We start from the raw sequence: 18,943 nt of genomic DNA, 5'->3' as shown, positions 1-18,943 counted from the left end.
ACAGCAGTTTGCCCTGGGGGTGGAATTCCTGACTGTTTTCAGAGTGGTTCCCGCGGAGGCTCCTCCCCTGGCTCTGGGAGAGGCGGAGGTGCAGAAGCCTAACCCCTGAGAGCTGAGGAGCGGACGCAGGAATGCCTGTGTGTGCGGACACTCTCCCAAGCCCAGACCCAGCAGGACTGAGCCACGGCCGCCAGCCTCAGGGGAGCGACGCTCAGCGCCCAACAGGATTAGAAGTATAGCCCAAGGGACGCCTGGGTGGCTCAGTGGGTTAAGCCACTGTCTTCGGCTCAGGTCATGATCTCAGGGTCCTGGGATCGAGCCCCGCATCGGGCTCTCTGCTCAGCAGGGAGCCTGCTTCCTCCTCTCTCTCTGCCTGCCTCTCTGCCTGCTTGCGATCTCTCTCTGTCAAATAAATAAATAAAATCTTAAAAAAAAAAAAAAAATCTTTATAAAAAAGAAGTATAGCCCAAGCCCACTCCTTCCCAGGTTCCAACAGGGCTGGGCAAAGTAGGCTCCACAGGCCCGAGGCCATGACACGGTGCTGCTCTATCCAGTGGGAAAGAAAGCCGCCCACAGGAAGTGTCTGTGCTCAGCGGCTGCAGGCAGCCCGTGAACACGTCTGTACAGCCAAACCCGGATTCCCCGAGCCCGGCCCAGGCTGTGTGTGGTGCCTCGAGCCAGGTCCCTGGCCTGAAAACCCCACCCACCAGTCTATGACCTGCCTGATGTCCTTTTCCTGTTGGGTGGTTCTTGTATTTTCATTTGTCTTGTTGTTATTAAAAAATAAATAGCATTGGGTTTCTTTTCTTGGTATAAAAAAAAATTGTGAAAACCCCAGAATCCCACGGAAATTAAACACTGCCTGCCCTAGACCTCTGTCATGCACCTACGACATGAAAAAATACATATGCCCACATCCACTTGGTTTTTTTAAAATTATAAAAGGGGTCACATCATAAACCTGAACTATTACTCTCTTTTGTCTATTTCTTTATTATATCTTTCTTTCTTTCACGAACGTGATGCCACAGCTTTCCTCTTGAAGATGACAGGAATAGTCTTGGGCATCCCATGAAATGTTAACAGTGTGTTAATAAAAATAAAAATAAAAAAAATACAGTTCTTCGAGCCAGGAAGCCGGTATCAGCAGCCTGGAGGCTCACGGAACTCATGAAGAACCCAAACCGTCCAAGTCACAGCCGCTGAACTCAACAGGAGCCCAACCTTTGAACCGCAGCTCCATCAGTAACCCATGGATGAGCGGCGCAGGTGTTTCAACAAAGCAGGTGCACGCGGCACCGCGAAGCAGTCCCACGCGGTCTCCGGGAAAAGTCACACAATGGGCAAAAGATTCCGCTCCCAGAAAAAACATGGAAAAGCGACAGCCCCATGATTCTCGTTGTTGTGGGGGTGGGGGAGGGAATGTCTGCTTAGTGCCATAAAGACATCTCAGGGTGAGGAAGCAGGTGAGCAGAACACATTCACAATTAAAATATAATTTTGAATTTGGAAAATGAAAAAAAAAAAACTACTACTGTTCTTATAAAGTAAATACAGCACAACTAAACAGAACTCCCATGGCTAGAGGAACAGGATTCTGCAAGAGTGGACAGACTCCAGAGGAGGGATCCTGAACCTAATTAGAACTACCAGCGGAAAACCTAAAAAAAAAAGATTTTATTTATTTATTTGACTCTAGAGGCAGCTCAAATAAGAGACAGAAATTGATGAGTAAGAGACAGAAATTGATGGGTTTACTGGAGACATAAAGTTGGCTTAACGGCCCAGAATCCTGCCTTGGGCCCCTGCCTTGGATGATGCAAGAGTTTTTCAAGAGCTCCCACAATCCCAGTTTGGTTACCTTACTTCCCGACCTCATATTTCATGCCCTGAGAAAGGCGACGGAGGAGCAAAACCAAAGGAAAACAGCTTTTTACTGGCACCATGTTCATGCAACAACCCCGACAGAGGCTTTAAATTAAGATCCTCTGGGCCAACATTCTAAAGCCATAAATCAGCCCAAAAGCGAGAGGCAGAGAGAGTGGGGGTTGGGGGGGAAGCTTCCCGAGAGGCAGGGAGAACGATCACCTGACTTCACAACATTAGGGATCCCGAAACTGCAGAAATGAGGAGAGAAGCCATCTAAGAGGAGGCAGCATCCCATGATTTGGGGGCTGTCGACAGACTTCTGGAAGTCCTTGAAGGCTGCCCTGAACTGTGTGCTGCCAGCCTCCACAGAAGCTGCATGGAGTTCGATAGAGAATTAAAAACCACACAAGGGACACATCTTGCTAATTTGGAAACATGGGCCTGGCGTGGAATTAGAGAGAAGGCTATGTCTAGGGGTGATGGCCTGTTGGCACATTCGCTTGCTACTTTAGGACAGGCCCTGAAAATTCCAGATGCCTCTCTAAGAAAGAGATAGGAGAAGTTTATAATAATAATCACCTAACCATTTCTGAAGAGTACCCAGAAAATTTATCTTCCAAAAGAGATCTCCTTTAAGACCATCTTTTTTTTTTTTTTAAAGATTTTATTTATTTATTTGACAGACAGAGATCACAAGTACGCAGAGAGGCAGGCAGGGGGTGGGGCAAGCAGGCTCCCCACCACACAGAGAGCCCGATGCGGGGCTCGATTCCAGGACCCTGGGATCATGACCTGAGCTGAAGGCAGAGGCTTTAACCCACTGAGCCACCCAGGTGCCCCAAGACCATCTTTATATGAATAACAGTCAAAGCAAATATTCGTTGAGTAGTACGTGCCTGGTGATAGACAAAGGGCTTTGCTTGCTTACTCTCTTTGTCCATCTGAGGGGGGCACTAGGACTATGTCCATTTTGTAGACTGAGCTGAGCTTTGGGGGGATTCATGAATTTTCCCAAGTGCACTCAGCCAGAGAGGATTGAGGAGAGAGCTGGGACCCCAGTCAAGGGCTTCTGACAGTTGAGCCTGTCTTGCTAAATTTTAGACACAGGTTGCTGCTTCTAATCATTTGCTCTGGGAGAAAAATGAATTTATCTTTGGCGTGATGTTCTCTTGGGTCAGTCACTCTGCAGACTCCCCAAATCTGCCACATTCCAAACCAAGTGTGTAAACGCACGTGTTTGCCCATTAACACGGCACAGCTTCTTCTGAACCAATGATTTTTCTCAGCCTGAACACACCACACATCTTGTACCCGAGTATTTTTGCCTCTTGGCTGTGGAACTGAAAACCTAAAGCCACATTTGTCACTCACCTGCCATCAGAGAACACAAAACGAAGACGAAGAGCTCACACCTGTTTCAGGGTTTACCGTGGGCCAAGCTTGGAACTAGGCACTTGGTTTGTATGAACTCACTTCAAGCTTACCACAAGCCTCAAGATAGGTGCTATTATTACCCTCAGGGAGCAGAGAAGGACCCAGGAACGCAAGCTGGCTGCAGGGTTTCCTCAAGGTCATACAACTAGGGAGTAGCAGAGCGGCCCCCGCCCCACCGGAGTCTGCTCCCTGGCTTTGCTCCCTACCACCCCTCTTCAACACCATCTCTCACTGCCAGATGCTAGCCTGATCTTCATTCGATTCCCAATTCTTCTTTTCCTTGGTGTGGCAAATAGTTAGAAAGGGGCTCCGGGGAATCGCACCTCAGACCCCTTCAACCAGACGCTGACTGGCCTGGACCAAGAGAAAGGGGAGGCGGGGGGTATAGCGTGTCCCTTCCAGGCCTAGGCCTTTAGGGGCCTTGCAGCCTCACCTTCCACCTTCTTAGAAGCTGCCCTGAGAACAGCACAGAAGGAAGCCAGGCCAGCCCACCGGAAGATGAAAGGCACAGAAGAAAACAGGAGTCACTCGGTCTGCAGCCAGCCCAACCGCCAGAGGCGTGCCCTTGGCCATCTTGGCCACCCAATCCCATGGACCCTCCAGCTGGATGAGTCCAGGAGTGAGTTCAGACAGAGCCAGTCAGGGAAACACGCAGCCAATCCACAGAAACATGATAAATTAAAGGATAAATTATTTTTGCCGTCTGCCATTTAAGTTTTAGGGTGGATTGTTACACAGCAGTAGCATGTGAAACAACTTGACTTGCTCAACTCCACATTGATCAATTTACTCCTTATACAAGGACTTTTAGAGCCTCTCACACCCTTTTCAATTGATCAATAGTAGCTCAATCAATGGGTTATTCCTCCAGTGCTTCCTCAGAGGTCATGCAAATATAAATCAGAATGTACCAAGGGGCAAAACTCATTCTGTATCTGAGGAGACAGAAGCCAGTCCCCTCCGCAGGGCTGCTGTCACCCTCTGCCCTTCTGGGTCACCTCCCAAAGGAACCTTAAAATTCACAACTATCCATTTTCCCAAGTACCAAGAAGTCACCTTGCAGTCACGCGAGACAAGTGGTCTCCTTCACGGGTCTCTTCCTGACCTCTGGTTCAGAGAGGGAGTTGCCCAGAAGGGGATGTCCCTGCTTTATAACATTCTGTCCCTGCTTCAGAAACTTCAGGGAAGGATGACAACATCAGAAGGTTTGGCCTGATGGTGAGGAGAAGGGCCAGGCCCATCTGCAAACGCTTGACAGAGAGGGGAGCAGTCGGGGCCGGCCAGGGGGGGGGGGGAGAAAGGAAAACCCCCTCCCCCACTCCCCCCCCCCCCCCCCCCCCCCCCCCGCCCCACGATCCAGTGCCAGGATGGTACGGAAGAGAGACGAGAGCCACGTCACTCCTCACCCGGCAGTGGGGTCTTTGAGTTCCATCAACACACATCTGTCTGCCTGAGAGAAGAAATATGACAGAACACTGTCCCGTGGAAGAAATGAGGACACGGCCCAGCCCTGGTCCCCAGAAAACACGGCCTTCTCTGCCATCACTTACTCTAGCACCAGGGCAAAGCAGGCCTGAAGCGGGGCGGGAGGGGCAGGGAGGGGGACGGGGAGGGAAAGACGAGGCTGAACCAGACAAACCTAAACCCCGTCTGCAGGCCCAGGGCATGGGTTCTCGCGTGTCCCGCCAAGACAGGATAAGCATGGAGAACAGCTCTGTCTGCTGTGGCTAGCCCCTGCCTCCGCGCCTCTCAATTACTTGTGGTAATTAGGAGCAAAGGAGAGCGTGGACAACCTAAATCCTCAGTTAATCCCCAATCCTGATTTTAGCCCAGAGTTTATCCTTTTGTCCTGGGAACTTTTTCTCCTTTATCATTTTTTTCCTTTTTTTTCTTCTTTACTTTCTTTTTTAAACAAAAATAGCCAACAAACATAAACATTAGAGGATTCGAGTTTCAGGTCCTTGGGCTGCTCTTTCTTTCTGGCTGCTGCCTTCCAGAAGAGGAGCTGGTAAAGGAAGGAGCAGAGAGAAAAGCTGAGACACTGCGTAACCCAGGCCTGCAGGTATTCGAGAGCCAGTCACGTCGTGAACTCTTTGGAGAAAGAGCAGGGGAGCCTCATAGAGATGGAGGCAGGGGGGAAGAAGGCAGTTAGTCGGGGCAGGGCAGTAGCAATCAGGGTTCTCCAGAGTAAGAGAACCAATAAAAGACCTACATCTACATCTATACCCAGATATCTAGATCTGTCTGTATCTAGATTCCTCTCTCTCTATATATATATATTCATATATGTATTATCTTTCTATATAGATCCATATACATACATATATGCATATGTGTGTGTGTATGTATATAGGCACTATAGCCTAGCCAAGTTCACATATATATGGATTTATATATAGAGATAATATATATATATGAATATATTATCTATCAATCTATATATATAGAGAGAGAGAGAGACAGAGAGAGGGAGAGAGAGAGAGGTATTTATTTTAAGGAATTGGCTCACATGATCATGGGGCTGGCAAGTGGGAAGTTTGCCGGGTAGGCCAGCAGGCTAGAAATTCAAGTAGGAATGATCCTGCAATCCTGAGTCCAAAATCAATATGTCAGGCCAGCAGGCTGGAAACTCAGGCAGGATTTCTATGCTGCAGGCTGGAGGCAGAATTCCTTCTTCAGGAAATCTCAGATTTTGCTTTGAAGACTTTCAATGGATTGGATGACGCCTTCCCACGTTATGGAGGGTCATCTGCTTTACTTAAAGTCAACTGATTACAAATGTTGATCTTTTCTAAAAAAAAAAAAAAAAAAAAAAAACCTTTGCAGTAATGTCTAGACTAGTGCAGAAACAGTCTATTGGTCTAGAAACTGGGCACTGTACCCTAGCCAAGTTCACACACCAAATGAACCGTCACAAGGTCTATATGAAAAATGAGAGCAAAAAAAAAAAAAACCCCAGTCTTACAGAAAACCATACTCAGAAGAAGCAAGAAGAGTCACGGGCCATAGAAATGTTCACTGGGAAGGTGTCTTGATGACTGAGGCAATATTCCTGGAGAAAGAACCAGAGGCTCGCCTCCCAGTGGAGGCACGGTTGGTAACGAAGGGCAGCTGCCCAGGCCATCCTGACCAAGAGTTGCTTCCATGAGAGGAAAGGAAGTGGGAAGATGATGGAATGGAGGACAGTGGGCCAAGAGAGGAGGGTGTTCCCAGAGCGTTGGACCTGACATGGATCCTAAGTGACCCACGAGATTAGGGCTCACAGGATGCAGAGGAGGTCAGGGGCCTTGGTGGACACATGTTATCACACGGTCTGGTACTGGGCATGGGTTGGCACCGAGTCGGCCTCTGGAGAGGTCACGGAAGTTCTGGGAGACATAGTAAGATGAAAGAACTAGCCCTGAGGTCTTAACCTATCCTCACGTCAGGCCTTCCTCCGTCCTTGAAGCTTTCCCTGAGGGCCGCAATCTTAGTGAGCCTCCCTCTCCTGAGTCTAGGACTGAGGATCTGCTCCCCTCGAGGAGACTGGGGACCATGACTTGTCTGGACTGGAGGTTCCCGAGAGCGAAGACTCTATGGCTCCCTTCCTTATCCTCCCCACCCCCACCCCTAGCCCCCAGCTCCTTATTCATAACACAACCATGGAGTCTCTATTTAAAGGATATAGAAAGAGTGTTTAGCCCAAGAACCCCTCTATTGCTTGAACCCCTGCTATGTGCCATCTCCCACGGCAGAATTCTGTTCTAGCCTGGCATTTCATACATGGGGCTCCGCACTGTGGAGTAAATGCCCAACGGGGGGCTGAGACTGCAGAGACCAAGATAAGAATATCTATCCCCTTGACTCATCCTGGAAAATGCTATACTCCACCCTCAGACTATCAACCACTGGATTTTCTTAGGGGGAAAAAGCCCATAAAAGGTGACCCGCCTGGAAAGCGAGAGGAGCTTATTTATGTTTCGCTGTGAATGGAATTGTCCAGCAGGCCAAGAACATTAAGGAAAACACTAGTGTTGTATGGCCCACAATTCGCCCGAAACCTCTTCCAATACCACACGCCCACCTTGCCTCTTATCAAAAATGAATGCAATGCTGCCCAATAACCCAAAATAACAAACCGTGTGTTAAAAACAACCTTTCCTAAATCACAACTTGAAATTCCAGAGGCGGAAGAACTCCCGCGGCCCCTGCCTCCGGGTTCCCTGAGTCAGCGAGCGAGGGTGGCAGTCACCTACACTGCGGGCCGCAGGCTCGGGGTGGAGAATCCAGCCGCAGAGGCACAGCAGAGGCAGGAGGAGGGACAGGTAGGACCAAGTCGGAAGGCAGTGACTTTCCGGGTTTTGAAGGGCGGGAGGTGCAGTCTCCAGGGTAGAACAAGCTGCTGGAACCCACCGTCTTCAGGAATGATTAACAGAACGTTGCCAAGCAGGCCCTTTTTGTTTACTTGGCCACACAGGGTTTTAGCACCTATGGTTTCAAGCCAACTGTGTGAAGAGATTATTTTTCTCACTTGTGGACTTTGCACTTTTTCACAGGATGGACCAAGTGGCCCCCGGAGGATGGTTCCAAGCACCATGTGCTGGGCTGGCTCTGCCCCGCCACCGTGGGCCCTCTGTCATATCCAGCACTGAGCAGCCCCTAGGCCAGTGCCGACTCCCGAGGCATACACTTCTAGGGCTTCAAGAGCCCCTGAGAGAAGAGGGGAATGCACAGAACCATTGCTCAGGCCTCCCTTCAGATCTGAGGACAGACAACAGGCCTAGAAAAGGAAAGGCCCAGAGGAGAGGCCCTTCCGGGTCAGAGGAGAAGCAGCCTCACCGACAAAGAGAACAGAGTCAAGCCCTGAAAATGTGCTCAGGGGTGCAGCAGGTAGTGGGGAGGTGGGGGGGAGGGAGGGCGAACAGAGACAGAAAATGCACACCTTTAAAACGGTCGCCCTTCCACTGGGATGGGTTCTCCCGTCTCTTTAATCTAAAGGGCATTTCATTCATTTGGGCAGCCAAATGAAGTGAAAATGGTACCATCACCCAATCTTAACCTACAGATGGACTTTGGGCCATTGGAGGAGGTTGGTCTCTGGAGGAGGTGACCCATTCTGATGGGCGAACTGGCCAAAAGATGCTCTTCCCTCCAGCCCAGAACAGGTCCCTGGCTGGTCCCAAACACCAGAGGGAACTTAGGGCAGTCAGAGGAGCAGGAGTGGGTGTGGCATGGGGACACCTGGGCTTCCTCGGCAAGGCTGAAAGCAAGAGTAAGATCCTAGCACTCCCAGTTTGCACACTCCACCCCCGGGCCTAGCACAGGGAAGGCTCTGTGGCTGTTTCATGGAAGTCAACAACAGCTGGAGGCCACACAGGGTGGTGGCCAAGAACATGGGGTCAGATGGATCCTCCTCCACCATGTGTTAGCTCTGTGACCTTTGGCAGTCTCCTTTAGCTCTCTAAGTCCCAGGCTCCTTACCTGTGAAAGCAGGGTAATGACAGCACACACACTTTAGGGTCCCTGGGGGATTAAATGAAGAAGTAGAGGCCAAACATTTCCCCTGGCCCCAGAGTCTTAGCCAGTCTAAGGTGGCAGTGTTCTCAGCAAATGTGGAAAGAACCTGGGCTTCCTGACCCATCCCTGTGAATAACTAGTCTCCTCGGTTGGACTGCAGGGATGGACCACAGGTGGGCAGTGGCCACAGTCCACGCAGGTTCAGGTGATACAGGGGCACGCTGGAAGTAGGCCAACTAAACAGATAATAATGGAACTAAGATCTTTATGACCGCCGTGCAGGCAACACCAAACAAGATCAGTGATAGAACATCTCTCTGCACTGGAGTGGACGGCACCACTGCCCCCTCCCTTTGGCATGCCCCGGCCCAACAGCCGGCTCCTTGCTTAGACATGCCTTGCGTTTCTTCCCTTTTGCACCAGGTGGATGGGCCTGTGACCCTGGACAAGGCCCTTGACTAGCCTGGGCTCTATTCTGTCACTGAAAATGAAGTGGTGGTACGGTAAGAGGCGCTCTCAAGGCCCACAGCCTTACAATTAGGGAGCTTTGGGAGCGCTTCCCCACCGCTCTGGGGCCGGACCCAAACTCCGCCTCCACGCCCCAAACACCGCCTCCACGGCCCAAACTCCGCCTCCACGACCCAAACTCCGCCTCCCACGTCCCCCTCGGAACCCAAGCACTAGGAAGGGGTTAAGCAAGGCTATTGCATTGGTTCCGGGTTCTCCCTTGATCCTCTCAACCCCTTCAGAGGCATCCTGTGGCTCAGAGGCCACATCCCCAGAACAAAAGTCACCATGCCCACCCCACATCCCTGATGCTGGCTCAGGGCACCTACTCACAGGAGTGTTTGCAGTCGGCTCTGTAAATAGGGCATGCTGCTGGGACAAAACGTCGTGGGTGAGGACGTGGAAGGGAAAATTACAAACCAACCAGCCTGTCTAAATGATTTCTCTCTGTGGAACCTAAAATGACCAGGCATGGTTCACCATTGTTGGACACACCGACCTCTGCCTTCCCACACAGAAGAAACTGAGGAGTGGAGGAAAACAAGATATAAATTCTACAGCAGATAGTTCTTGGAGGATGGATCATCCCAATATAGAATATAGGCACTTTTTTTTAACTTTTCCCCCAAAGCATCACTGACTCACATCCTCTCAAATTTTAGAAAAGGCTCCATCTCTCCTGCCTCATGCTATTAAGTGAGCTCATGTGACCCTTCCACCAACAAGCATGTGAAATGTTTCCCAGTGGTTTTGCAATGACAAGTACTGAGAAGTGGCAAGCAGTCTTCTTTCTAGTTTTGCTCAGTAACTTCATTGACCTTGATCTGACAAGCTCTGTCCTTTAAGGACAAGAGCTAGCAAATACACATTTAGGCCAGAAGGAAGGAGGGGGCACATGCTGGGGCAGGGGTCTGTGGGAGGAAGAGAGAGTTTTTAATTTGTCATAAAAAGTGTCTAACTTCACTCTTCATCTCCCAAAAACACCTACATGGGAGTGTGTTTATAGGACATATACTCCGCCTTCTCGCAAAGCCATTTTACAAATAAACACAGAATGAGGATCCTCAGAGCGGAGACCATAGTTGACTTCTAGCAAATGGGAAGGAGCCAATTACAATACCTTAGAGGGATCTGCAGTTTCAGGTTTTTAGTAGCAGAGGCCAAAAGAAAATGCTAGGGCACATGGTTTTGCTATCAGCACCAAAAACCGCACAAACTCACCTACTAAAACAAAACAAAACTTTTGCTGTTCAAGCAAGGCCCAAAGGCCGATCACACTCTCACCTCACCTTGGCCCATCACCGCACCCCTGTGTCCAAAGCAGATGCAGAGCGGCGAAGGACAAGACAACTGGGAAAACTCATTTTAAAAAACGAGGAAGGGGCGCCTGCGTGGCTCAGTGGGTTAAGCCTCTGCCTTCGGCTCAGGTCATGATCTCATGGTCTTGGGATCAAGAGTCCCGCATCGGGCTCTCTGCTCAGCGGGGAGCCTGCTTCCCTCGCTCTCTCTCTCTCTCTCTCTCTCTGTCTGCCTCTCTGTCTACTGTGATCTCTCTCTGTCAAATAAAGAAGTAAAATCTTAAAAAAAAAAATGAGGAAAAATGGATGTGGGGCTAGGCTCTCTGGGGCCTCCAAATGTGTGTATGGGTCCTGTCTGCAGAGGGAGAACTTGAGAAAGGCCTTTGCTGCTATGGAGAGGGACAAAGGCATGACCACCCTTCCCTGTCCCCACCTCTATTCTCTGGCCATGACAGACCAAGACACCTGCAGCAGATAGATGGGCAGGCGTCCAGAAGGCCAGTTATAGAAATAAACATCAAGGGTTTGTTTTTATACAGATATTTTAAATGCTCACAAGCCCAGACCCGTCCTCGGCTGCTAACGTTAGCGGATTACTCATTCTTCCTTCCAATCACGTCATGTGTGAGGTTCCAGGTGGCTGCGGGGTATTTGCTTACAACGGCTACCGCTGGTTTCCCTGAGAGCTGTTTATTTTTCCAGGCCTCAGGTCATTACATCACCCCGTGGTTTCTGGGCAGGCCAAGAGTGCTGGTTTGGGGGATGGGGGATCCGGCCAGGAGGTGTTGTTGCCTCAGTGACCCCGCATCCCATTCATCGCAGCTGTCCCGGCAGGAGCTTCCCTGGTGAGGAAGGAGAGGTCCAAATCCAGCCCAGGGGCCCACAGCGGGCCGAGAGGAGCAGGGCTCGGACACCAGCAGGTAGGAAGGAGCAGGGGTGCTGTGAACCTCTGACCGGCCATGCGGACGGTGAGGTAGGCAAACGCTCCCACGTGTGAGGAGACGGGGCTGTGTTCGTGGCAAAACTTACAAGAAATGATTTTCACCTTGTAACCCTGCTGATGGCTCTGTCTCAGGGAAGCAGAGTTCCCACACGCTCCCACATTCAGGGATGTCTGGAAGGAAGCTCTGCCGGGCAAAGAGGCAAGGGAGGAAAAGCAAGTGCTTTTGGATTTCACCCCAGGATCAAGTTCTAGGGCCTTCTCAAAATCCCAGATCAGATCATGAAAGAAGTTAATGAGGAAAGGTGGCAGGAAAGGAAAGGAAAGGAAAGGGATGGGGAAGGAAGAAGAGAAGTCGAAGGACCCCACCAGTGGCTCCAAGAGGTAGCCAGCCACGAGGGAGCAGAGGGAAAGGGCCTGTGTGCCATGAGGGCATCACTGTGCTGCTCCAAGAGAAGAGGTAAGGCTCACACGACCATATTTCCTGAGAGTATTTCCCAGACAAGAAAGCACAGAATTCTGTCATACAGAAAGAGAGAGAGAGACTTTTATAAATCATAGCTGTAGGAAAGTGTCTGCACATAGTAAAATTAGAAGCAGTGGGACATGAAATATGGGATGAAGAATGAGACAAAGCCTAGTTTTCATCATTTCTTTAATCTCTTTGCTCTCTTCTATAAAATGCAGATGATTAAAAAGATTATTATACTCTAGTTATATTAAGAAATGCTTTGGTAGCCAGCTTCTGATACCAAAAGCTCAGCAAGAGTTCATCTTTGGTCCTAAAAGCAGAACACAGTCTCTGGCCAACACTCGTATGTGAGAGGATGGCTGGTGTCAAGTTCTAGGGTGTTGGCTGGCCAGGTATGCTGTCTTCCCAAGAGCTCTTGGTGCAACAGAGACCAGAATCAGAGACAGGAGCCCAGAGGGGCAAACCCATCGACGCTGAGGCTGCTAAGTCCTCAAAAGGCAATACTGACCATGGGGAACACAAGACAAAGCCTTAAAACAAGGATCGACACCCCCGGGAGGAGAGAAGGAGACAGGATAAGTCTGCAGGCATATGTGTCATGTTATTGGAAAGCTTCAGCTGCCCAGTGGAACCTTTCCAACATCAACAGTCCCCAGGCCAGAAAACAAACCTGGCGTCACAGGGTCTGAGTGTGAAAGAAGGATGTTTGGGGTGGTAGAAGGGAATAGGATGGCCTTCTTGCCTCTAAGAGAGAGTGGGAAGAGCGCTCACCTAGACTGGCTTCTGAGTCCTGCTTCACCCTTTCCATGGGTGGGGGCTGATGCCCTTCTAACCCAGAATCTTCTGGCAAACTCCAATGGGAAACTGCCTCGGGGGCTTGACCCAGAGGCTCCACTCTGTACCAGAGCCAGCTGCCCAGACATGAGTATCACTAACGTGTTATCTGACTTCTCATCAACCCAAACGAGATAACATGAAGAGCGCTTGGCACAAGATTTAAAGATATTCCGTCAAGAGTAGCCATTATTTTTTAAATCATTCATGATATACCTAACTCTGTGTCAGGCATTTCACATATATCGTTGAATCCTCAGAAGAACCCTGCAATGCACTCAGAACCTTGTTTCACAGCTAATGAACTTTCTTAAGGTCACTCAGCCTCTCACGGGAAGCCAGCACGGGAAGCCAGGTCTGCTGGTTTGTCTGATACCGAAGCCCATGCTGATGCCATTACGAGGTTTACCACTTCTGTATAAAAATGACCCCTAGCTCTGCCCACAAAAGCCAAACGTCAGGAAGCCTCCCCGGCATCCCATTTGTGAGAGAATGCACCAGGACAGAATGCTGAAGCTCAGCAAAGGTTCACGTTGGACGGGGCAGGGCCACGTGAGCTGCCCCAAGTCCCTGAGCTGACGATGCAGGCTTCCCTGGGCATGTCGGGAAACATCTCCCGAGGCACGGCCCCTACTTCTGCCTGGTCTATGAGAGGGGCCAGGCACCAGGAGAAAGACACCCCCATGCACACATTCCCGTCCAGATGCTTCTAATTCCGACCCACAGACCAGGGGCCAACAAACTGCTTTCTGGAAGGGGTCAGATAGAAAGCATTTTAGGTTTTGCAGGCCAGACAGGCTCTGTCACAACTATTTAGCTCTGCTGTTGCAGCCCCCAAACAGCCATAGGTGATATGTAAACAAGTGGGTGTGGCTGTATTCCAATAAAACTTTATTTGCATGAAAAGGCAGCTGGCCATTTGCCAGTCCCTGCCTAAATGCCTTTGTGACACCATGCTTTTTTATACATAATTCTGTCCAAAGGATCGACAGGTACTCATTATTACCACTCGATCATGATGGGGAAAGTCCTCAGTTTACCAGAAAATGCCTAAGGTCTCGATCTCTGATAATTATTGCTGGCCTCAATTTCTCCCAGGGAAGCTTTAGCTCTCCCTGAACTTTCCTGTTCTACACACTAACCTTCCAGACATAACTGGAGCCAACTAGGAAAAAATGAAGATGGCTGGGTCACACCAATAAAAGGAAGGCGGTTGTACCTGCCTGGATACCATGACTCCATGAAGACCCAGTAGTCATCCAGTTGGCAACTATCCAGGGCAGGTAGGAATGGAAAGCTGAAGAACTCGAGCAGAAGTAAACATCAAATAGCTTCACATCACCACTTTACTTGACTCCGAGAAAAGAGCCCAAGAACACAAGCACTCTGTTCCCAAAGATCAATCACTTTCCCCAGCCCCACCCCTTACTAGCTGGGACCCAGGATAAGTTACTTCCTCTCTCTCAGACTCCATTTCTTCACCTGTCAGATGGAGGTGATAACAACACTTATCTCATTGGGTTGTGGTGAAGCTTCAAGGAGATAACACACGTAAGGTGTGCAGGATCCGAAAAGATGATTCCGATTTTGATGATGATGATGATGATGGTGATGATGGTCTTTTCTGTCCTCCCCCAGAGCATTCAAATACAGTGAGCTAGATTCTATAATAGATATAATAGGCAGGCAACAAAGCCCTTGCCCTCACAGAGTTTAGAGCCTTGGTAGAGAAATTAACCACTGGTAGATGAAAGCAATTTCTGGAAGCAACTGCTAAATGTCGAGTGAGTGTTCCAGGCAAACGGTGCTGCAGGATTTCAGAGAGTGCTGACTGTCATAGCTGCCTCTGGTCACAGAGTGACAATAACGCCTCTAAATAAAGGCTTTGCAGACCTGCTGGGAGGAGGTGGGGACCAGGGATAGGGGGACCATTGGCACCAAAACCATGTCGCTTTGACTTATCACATTTGTCTAACAGCAAGAGGGGAGGTGGAAGAAGGTTCTACAAAGAAGCTTGAATTAAAGAATTCTCACTGTAAGTGGTATCATTAACATTCCCATTTTTCCTATTGCAATAATGATCGCAATAACTAATGTACTTTCAGCTTCTCTTGTCCTTACTGTTTACCACTTAGCCAGGCACTGGTTAAGTACCAGATAGACAGTATCTCAGTTAACCTTTACCCAAAGTCCTTCAAGGGAAAGATCATGACCCCAGATGAGAACTGAGGCGCTGGAAGGATTATTTCACTTGCCTGGATCTCTCACTAAATACAGGAGCCTGAAAGCAAATGCAGGTTTGCTGATTCCAACACCAGTGCTTTAATCACGGCACTGTTCTGTCCAAGACCCTGGCCCACGGGACTCACCTGGTCTTCTTCCCACCCCATCATCCCCTACTTCCACCTTTTGTCAATCAGGGAACCAGACACATGCGGAGGTACTGACCTGCCCACATCACAGAGAAAATCCAGCGATGCTGTATGGGGTCACCAAAATGGGTAACTTCCTTCGTACACTTGAGTTCCCCCACTCCCACCTTTAGGCTAGAGCTGACAGACGGATACACCTAAAGGGGCTCAATGATAGCCCACTCACTAATTAAAGGTCTTCTAAAACTACCCATCAGTCCAAAGGGATGGATCTTTTATTTATAGACCTTGATATCGATAGGGAAAAAATGATATGGCTGAAATGAAATTCACCAAATTTATGCAGGCATAAATTATGCAGAGGGGCATTTCTCACAATGAAGTCCTAGGCGAAAAGAAGGGTGATTTCCCCACAATGGAGATACAGATTGGCTTTGTTAACACACTTTCCTGTCGGTGGACATCCGGTCTTTACTGATGGTGAAATGAACTTTATTGTCTTTGGTCTTCATTGATGATAAACGAACTCTATGAAAGAGTCCTATGAATCTGATCACCCTCCAAAACTCGTCACCCTCCAAAACTCATCACCCTTCTACAAGGAGCTCAGCCAGTACCAAACCTGACCACTCACAAGACCCTCAAAGGATGAGACCAGAAACGACATGATTGTAAGCAATTATTTGGAGCCTTAAAAAATACATAGAACTGGGGCTCCTGGGTGGCTCAGTTGGTTAAGCAACTGCCTTCGGCTCAGGTCATGATCCTGGAGTCCTGGGATAGAGTCCCACATCAGGTTCCCTGCTCAGCAGGGAGTCTGCTCTTCCCACTGACCTCTCCTCTCATGCTCTCTCTCTCTCAAATAAATAAATAAAACTTTAAAAAGAAAATCTTTAAAAAAAAATACATAGAACCAAGTCTCCTAAGCCTTGAGGTCCAACATTTCCATGCCAGGTCATTTTTTTTTTTTTTTTTCAAATTCTTCTGCATGGCATGTAGAGAGTCAATTAAAACAGAAAAACATATAGTTAAAAGATTTTTTGCTAAAAGATCAGCTCCTCATGAAAGATGATACCTGAGCTACTAATTGAAGAAAATTAAAGTTGGAAGGGATTCACTCATCTAATCTCACTTTATAGCTATAGAAGCTGAAGACAAGACACATTAGATGACTTGCCCAAGCCCATACCGCGGGTAGTCACGGAGCAACCATGGGGCAACTGCAAGTGATTCGGGCACATACACAATCCCAGGCAGATTATTTACCTGAATTCCTCACATTGGTGTTGTTCAGTTTGGAGTCCTTGATTACCAGGTGCTTAATCCACAGAGTAGGAGCTGTAATTTCTGGGGCAGGAAAAAAAGAAGAAGAAGAAGAAGTGAGAAAATCTGGGCAAAGGGAGTGGTTAACTTGGAGGGTAGCCCCCAGGCTTCAGGAACTTTTTCTAAAGCCTGAGTAATCAAGGCTTTGAGCTTTCTTCCTCATTTCACATCCACTTTGTCCCAACACTTCTCCCTTCTCACTACGGAAGCTCCTCTCCCCGCCAGCTCATGGGAGCCAACCAGGGCCTCCCCTGCTCAGAGGTAGAGTGGTCTAAGTCCAGAGGCGCTGAGCTGCTCCATCCAGGAATAAAAATATTATCCCAGGAGGTGAGGAGCATGGGCCAAGCCAAGTCTCTCTCAGCTGCTTCCCTGGAAGAAGATTTAAAGGGGATAAATCAACAAATGAATGCCAAGCAAACCACAGAGACCATTTTGGAGGAAACGGCTGAGCCACAGCAGATTTCAGCTTGCTGAGACTCTGTTCCACATGGGAAGGAAAGTGGTGAGTCCAATGTGTGCGTCAATATCCTTCCTAATGGTTTCTCAGGGACACAGACTGACTCCTCCATCCAGAGAGCTTGGGGGAGATCTCTAGGCCCTTTGGGGCTTTGGTCACACGATGGACAAGTGGTATGAGAATCGGGAGGACCCCAAACTCAAGAGTGATGAGTCCTTCAGTGAGATTGCTGGGGTGATCTCCCAAAGTAACATGGTCTCCATTTCCCATCTGATCCCTCGAGATCCCCGACTTGCCAAAAATCCAGGAGATTTGTGGATCACAGAAACATGTGAATTTCTAGGCATAAACACACGTATGTATGTTCCACTAAATGACCAGTTGTAAAGGAGAGCTCACATGTCAGTCCTTCTACCTAGAGGTGGGCCTCTGCTCGGGACATCCGTAGGCACAGTACTGACCAGTGGCATAATTTCTTTTTATTCCTGTTTCCCAGTCCAGTCTCGTGATCCAGGTCTGGATACACTCAGCTGAAAGCTGCTCAAAGTTTGCTGTGTATTGCACTGACAGCCGAACCCCGGTGTCAGACTTTCTAGAAACTGCATTTTGCCAAGCTTCCTACTTCCCCTCATGGGAGCCTGGAGTATATGGCAAAGTGCACTGAAGAATGTAGGCCATGAGCAGCTCAAACTCAAATAGAGGCCAGCCTTCTGCACCCCACACTCCTCCTATCTAGCCCTCATACCCCCAGGGACATTCAGCCTCTATCTTCCTACCAGCAATACTATGTCTCTTGCCCTAGAATTCCCTCTCAAATGCTCTCAAGGTCCAACTTTGTCACTACAGGTCCACTAACCAATCTCTTTCCTCCTACTTTCCTACTATACCCCAGCCTCACCATACTCCCCCGCTCTGTCCATACCAGTTCCCCCACTGCCCTGATTCTTCCCTTCCCCTTTCACGATCCAGCCTGGGTCCCATCTCTTCACATAGTCTTCCCCCAGACCACTGTGATCTCCTTTCTCCCAAAAACGTCCACTACAATAAAAATTAAGACCACATAATTTAACATCTAAAGCTCTCCAGTAGTTGCTATTGTCTTGAGAGCAAAGACTTCATCTCAACTACTCCTTCTTGGTCCCCCAGAGGCCTTCCACAATGATGGGCACAGAGAAGGGACTTGTAAGTGTTGGTTCATCTACTGAAGGGACAGTGTTGGCCTGTCTTTCTTAGCCATGGCTCTTTGGTCTTGGCAGCTCAAAGGGTCCATCCAGGCTGTGTTATTGTTGGACATCAGCAGCCAGGCAGGAAGCCTGGCTAGAACAGAGGGCCTTTCCAGAAGTAGAGAGTGTACCAGTTCCTGGGAGGATCTGCATTTTTTTTTAAAGGTTAAAACAACCCAGCCTAACCTGGGAAAAACTGAAATTAAAAAAGAAAAAAAAACCAATAATAAAGTTTATACAAACATCCAAAGAAAAGATGTTCCTCAAATCTAAAAATGGGTGGGAGTATACGAGTCAGAAGTGACACAAGAGCTTACCATCTCCGTCGAACACGGGCTGAGTCTCCACCGTGGGTGTCGGCTTCGACCCGTCATCTGAATTGAGGGTTAAAAAGAATCGAAAAGAGACTACCATTATTGAGGTAAATACTATCTACTCTCCAGCACTGTTGAATGGTTGGGGTTTGCACATGGCCCGGCCAAGTCCCAGTGAAGAGACCAAAGAGAAAGGAAAGAAAGAAAGAAAGAAAGAAAGAAAGAAAGAAAGAACAGGAAGAAAAAAAAGAACCACAGAGAGACACCAACAGTAAGACAAATCCAGGTGTATGTTCACCATCCCAGGGGTGGGACAAAAGGGAACTCAACTGTCATGGTCTTGGAAGGCCCTTCCTCATCAACCCGCATGACCCAGCATGATGACTATCAGCCATGGTCCTCCC

At 48.9% G+C, this 18,943-nt stretch overlaps 1 protein-coding gene across 4 annotated transcripts in view; it reads right to left on the bottom strand.

Moving 5' to 3' along the window:
* Positions 1 to 18,725, bottom strand: part of LOC116862813 (SPARC-related modular calcium-binding protein 1) — a 38,133-nt gene extending 19,408 nt beyond the window's left edge. For 3 of the 4 annotated variants that reach the window (XM_032850226.1, XM_032850227.1, XM_032850229.1), the window contains exons 1-2: positions 18,543 to 18,725; positions 16,489 to 16,569 (exon numbers count right to left, since the gene is read on the bottom strand). In XM_032850226.1, the coding sequence (XP_032706117.1) occupies positions 16,489 to 16,569; positions 18,543 to 18,639 (178 nt within the window). In that variant the 5' untranslated portion in view covers positions 18,640 to 18,725. The remainder of the gene's footprint in view (positions 1 to 16,488; positions 16,570 to 18,542) is intronic. The other variant, XM_032850228.1, reaches the window with a different exon arrangement.
* Positions 18,726 to 18,943: the final 218 nt, after the last annotated feature.

This window comes from Lontra canadensis, unplaced genomic scaffold, assembly GCF_010015895.1.
Source record: "Lontra canadensis isolate GAN:19392208 unplaced genomic scaffold, GSC_riverotter_1.0 scaffold342, whole genome shotgun sequence".
Classification (NCBI taxonomy): Eukaryota; Metazoa; Chordata; class Mammalia; order Carnivora; family Mustelidae; genus Lontra; species Lontra canadensis.
This window is presented reverse-complemented; position numbering and strand designations above follow the sequence as displayed.